The sequence below is a fragment of the Carlito syrichta genome, unplaced genomic scaffold, assembly GCF_000164805.1.
Source record: "Carlito syrichta isolate Samal-C Ts95f unplaced genomic scaffold, Tarsius_syrichta-2.0.1 Scaffold304633, whole genome shotgun sequence".
NCBI lineage: Eukaryota > Metazoa > Chordata > Mammalia > Primates > Tarsiidae > Carlito > Carlito syrichta.
In genome coordinates, this window is record NW_007248729.1 from 2100 (window position 1) to 7361 (window position 5262).

At 55.3% G+C, this 5262-nt stretch overlaps 1 protein-coding gene across 1 annotated transcript; it reads left to right on the forward strand.

The window, feature by feature from the left end:
* Positions 1–964: 964 nt before the first annotated feature.
* On the forward strand, positions 965–5224 carry LOC103262851 (ankyrin repeat domain-containing protein 24-like; the record flags this gene model as incomplete). The annotated part of the gene is made up of 4 exons (XM_008060497.1): positions 965–1132; positions 4240–4365; positions 4768–4833; positions 5046–5224. Coding segments are annotated over 4 exons (438 nt in total), but the record flags the coding sequence as incomplete, so codon positions are not given.
* Positions 5225–5262: the final 38 nt, after the last annotated feature.

Genomic DNA, 5262 nt, shown 5'->3' on the forward strand with positions numbered 1-5262 from the left:
AGGCGGGTCTCGAACCCTCAGGCTCAGGCAGTCCACTCCCCTCAGCCTCCCAAAGGCGCGGGATGACAGGCTGAGCCACCGAGCCTGGCTGGTAACTTCTTTTTAGGGTAAATTTCACAAGTCTGATCGTTCTTTTTAAAAATGTTTTTATTTATTTGTTTTTATTTAATTACTTAATTGATTTTGCGGGGGAGTTGAGGGTCTCACTCTGTCGCCCAGGCTGGAGTGCAGTGGCACCATCATGGCTCACCATAGTCTCAACCTCCTGGGCTCATACAGTCCTCCTGCCTCAGCCTCCCAAGTAGCTGTCACTACAGACATGCGCCACCATGCCTGGCTAATTTTTTATTTATTGTAGAGACGAGGTCTCGCCAAGTTGCCCGGGCTGGTCTCGAACCCCTGAGCTCAGGCAGTCCTTTAGCCTCCACCTCCCAAAGTGCTGGGAGGTCAGGCGTGAACCACTATATATATATAGATATTGGCCGGGCATGGTGGCTCACGCCTGTTATCCCAGCACCTTGGGAGACTGAGGTGAGAGCCCAGGGATTCCAGACCAGCCTGGGCAACATAGTGAGATCTTATCTCTAAAAAAAAAAAAATAATAATAATAGCAACAACAGTTGTATCAGCAACTCAAAACAGTGACACTGAGCTAATCACTCTTGTAAGCATATTTCGTGTATGTGCTGTGAAGTGTCAACTGTTACTATTCTCATTTTGCATAGGAGTCACAGAGGCACAGAGAGGTTAAGTCCAAGGCCACACAGCTAGTAGCCAGAGGCACACGGCAGGGTCACAGCGTTCACAGGGCCAAGGGCAGTTCAGAACTCCCCGGACCACATCCCTCGAGATCAACACGGGCGTAAAGGTCCTCAGGCCACGGCGGAAGGGTCGGAGGAGCCCAGGGGCCCCAGCGTCCTCGGCACCCAGGGTCCTGGGAGTCACACGCGGGCTTGGGTCGCAGGTGCAGCGGGAAGCCCTGTTTATGAAGAGCGAGCGACACGCGGCCGAGGCCCAGCTGGCCACAGCGGAGCAGCAGCTGCGGGGTCTGCGCACGGAGGCCGAGAGGGCGCGCCAGGCCCAGAGCCGCGCCCAGGAGGCCCTGGACAAGGCCAAGGAGAAGGACAAGAAGGTGGGTGTCCCTTCTCCCGGCGGAGGCTGGGGGCAATGTCCCAGCTGAAACGGTCTTGGAGAATCAGCCCACTTTCCAGATGGGAGACTGAGGCACACGGAAGGAAGGGGACTCGGCTATGGCCCTTGACGAGGCAGACACGCAGGCTGCTGTTTCAGCTGCTAATTGTAACCACCGTGACATTTATTTAGCGCTTACTGCATACCAGGCCCTGTGTGATGCATTTAATGTGAACTTAATGCATTGAACCCCCACATCCAGTTCCCATAAGGTAGGTACTTTTTTTTTTTTTTTTTTTGAGTTGGAGTCTCACTCTGTCGCCCAGACTGGAGTGCAGTGGCCGCTCCCGGCCACCACAGCCTCGACCTGCTGGGCTCCGGCGACTCGTCCGCCTCAACCTTCCGAGTAGCTGGAACTACCGGCGCGCACTACCATGCCCTACTAATTTTTAATTTATTGTAGAGATGAGGTCTCGCCAAGTTGCCCAGGTGGGTCTCGAACCTGCGGGCTCAGACAATCCACTCACCTCAGCCTCCCAAGGTGAGGGATTACAGGCTGAGCCACCGAGCCCAGCTACATGATCACTTTTAATCTTCCCACAACCCTGAACGTCAGAAAGCATCTTAATCCCCATTTTCCAGAGGAGCAAACAGAGGCGACAGGCAGTGGTGTGAGTGGCTCAAAGTCACCCAGCAGGTCGCTGGACAGAAGATGAGAGCCCCAGAGCCCCTGGCGCTTTGGCAGAAAGTGTCGCCGAGCCTTGGCTCACTCTGTGACCTCAGACAGAGAAGTCATTTCACTCTGGGAGCCTCAGTCTGTCCCCTCTGGAAAATGGTTATAAAATCATGGTTAGGATGACGGATTATTGATATTACGGTGTCTCCCCCTTCGGCACGTTTGACATTTGAGGCCAGATTATTCTCTGGGGTGGGACCATCTGGGCCCTGCAGGGTGTTGAGCTATGTTCCTGGCCTCCACCCCCTCCATGCCATGAGCACCCCCCAGTTGCGACACCCACACATGTCCCTGGACACTGTCAGTTTCCCCTGGGGGCCAGAATCACCCCAGATAGATAACTTCTGATCCAAGATAATAATAAGGTCCGGGCTGGGTTTGCTGTCATCCCAGAATTTTGGGAGGCCAAGGCAGGAGGATTGTTTGAGGCCAGGAGTTCAAGACCAACCTGGGCGACATAGCGAGACCCTGTCTCACTGAGCATGGTGGCTCATGTCTATAATCCCAGCACCTTGGGAGGCCAAGGTGAGAGGATTGCCTGAATCCAGGGGTTTGACACCAGCCTGGGCTACTTGGTGAGATCTTATCTCTACAATAAATGAAAACAATTAGCCGAACACAGTGGCACGCACCTGTAGTTCCAGTTACTTGGAAGGCTGAGGTGGAAGGACCCCCAGAGCCCAGCAGGTTGAGACTGTGGTGGCTGGGAGCGTGCCACTGCACTCCAGCCTGGGTGACGGAGTGAGATTCCTACTAAAAAAGAAAAAAAAAGATCGCATCTCTTTTTATAAAACAATAATAATAATAAGGTCCAGCATTATTTGAGCACCTACTGTTTCCCAGGCACAGTTTAAACTTAATCTCAGTGCCGGCTCACAATAAGAACAATGATTAGCCGGGCTCGGTGGCTCAGCCTATTATCCCGCGCTTTGGGAGGCTGAGGTGAGTGGATGGCCTGAGCCTGTGGGTTCGAGACCCACCTGGGCAACTTGGCGAGACCTCATCTCTACAATAAATCAAAAATTAGCCAGGCATGGCAGCGCGCGCCTGTAATTCCGGCTACTCGGAAGGCTGAGGCGGAAGGATCGCCGGAGCCCAGCGGGTCGAGGCTGCGGGGGCCAGGAGCGGCCACTGCACTCCAGTCTGGGCGACAGAGTGAGAGTCCAACTCAAAAAAAAAAAAAAAGAACAATGATTCTCCCTGTTTTACAGATAAAGCAACTGAGGCACTTAACTGAGATTAAGTCACCTTCCCACAATCATCTTGGAGTAAGGAGTAAGGGAGGGGCTCAAGCCCAGAGCTGTCTGACCCAGCCCAGTCAGGCCAGGCTGCTTGGGGCCCTGTTGTTCTGTGAGCCTCTCTTTAGAGGTGGGACCAGACAGTGGGGTTACACAAGGCCATAGAGTCTGTGTTTTCTGTCCAGCGGGGCAACCAGTCTCTGTTATAACTTGCCCACTCTGCCCTTATGGTCTGAAGGCACCCATTAAGACAATGCGTGGAGAAACAGACACGGCCGTGTGCCAATAAAACTTTATTTGTGAACACAGAAATGTGAATTTCAAATCGTTTTCTTTTTTCTTTTTTTTTTTCCTTTTTGCGTGGAAGTCTCACTCTGTGGTCCAGGCTGGAGGGCAGTGGCACGCTCACAGCCACCACAGCCTCGACTGGCTGGACTCAGGAGATCCTTCCGCCTCAGCCTTTCCAGTTGCTGGAACTACGGGCGTGCGCCACCACGCCCAGCTAATTTTTTGATTTATTGTAGAGACGAGGCCTTGCCAAGTTGCCCAGGCGGGTCTCGAACCCACGGGCTCAGGCAGTCCTCTCACCCCGGCCTCCCAAGGTGCTGGAATGAGAGGCGTGAGCCACCGTGCCCAGCTGTGTATTTATTCTTACATTCTAAAACTTCAGTCACCTTCCAAGTCCTCCTCATTGGATGTGATACCCCCACTGAGATGCTTTTTCTGCTGCTCAAAACAGTTTTTGGACCTGTCTATGTTTGCCTTTAATGCTTCTGCCGTTTTTGGTTTCACCTCTTCCACGTCAGCAAAACGTTTCCCTTGGTGGACTTTTTTCATCTGGGGAAACCAAAAAAGTCCCCCCCAAAACCACCGAAGCCAACACAGCGTCTCATAGCAACACGACCTGGTTCATGGGTGCCACTGTGTTATTAGAACCCTCACCTAGCGAGGGAGCCTGGACGACAAGAGATGATTCTGGGTTTTGGGGCCCCCCTCGCATAAAACAGGCTGCAGACCTGTGACCCTCAGGCTAGAGTTTGCTGACCCCTGGGCAGGGGTTTTCCCTGATAAGCTTTATCCCTAACCCCTGCCTGCTGGGGTGGGGAGGACCACTGACCGCACCACTACCCTCAGATCACAGAACTCTCTAAGGAAGTCTTCAGTCTTAAGGAGGCCCTAAAGGAGCAGCCGGCCTCCACGGCCTCCTCCGAAGTGGAGGCCCTCCGTGGCCAGGTGAAGGCTTTACAGGAGCAACTGGAGGTACGGGTTGGGCCGGGCAGGGGGAGGGCACCATCGGGGTAGTTGACAACCAGCCCAGGCACCCATCATCCCGGCACTTGGGGAGGCCGAGGCGGGAGGATCACTTGAGGCCGGGAGTTTGAATCCAGCTTGGGCCACACAGCAAGACCCTGTTTGTACAAAAAATTGAAAAATTAGCTGTGGCGTGGTGGCGTGCACCTGCCGTCCCAGCTACTCAGGAGGCTGAGGTGGGAGGATCATCTGAGCCCAGGAAGTGGAGGCTGCCAGCCTGGGTGACAGAGTGAGACTCCGCCCCCCAGCCCTCCCCCAAAAAACAGACTGGATTGCGAAGGGGACATTTAGGATGTTTTGTGGGGTGGGGCCAGGACCCTGCCTTCGTAGCAGCCCTCCCCCCGCCCACAGGAAGCGGCCCGTGACCACTCTGCGGTGGTGGCTTTGTACCGAAGCCACCTCCTGTATGCCATTCAGGTGAGTCACCCGGCTCCTGGGTCCACCTCTGGGCACTGCCCCTCAGTTTCCCCTTCAGTGCAGTGGGAGGCTGATGGGGGGAGGGGGGAGGCCTGGTGGAGCAAATTCTGGGCTTGCTTGGTCTTTTGTGTGTGGGTGGGGAGCTGGGACAGGCGGGGTGGGGGCACCCAGGGTCTCTCCCCGCTCCCGCCACCCCTGCCCCACCCCCACAGGGCCAGATGGATGAGGACGTCCAGCGGATTCTCAGTCAGATCGTACAAATGCAAAGACTCCAGGCGCAGGGCCGCTGAGGCTGGCAAGATGGCTGCCACGACCCCCCCATGGAAGCCTCGGCCCCTACTCCCCCAACCCGCGGCGCCTCTCGGAGTGGCTTGCCTGGCCCTGCGGGGTCTCTGGGAGGCCAGCTCGGGTCCTTTCCCGGCTGTCCCG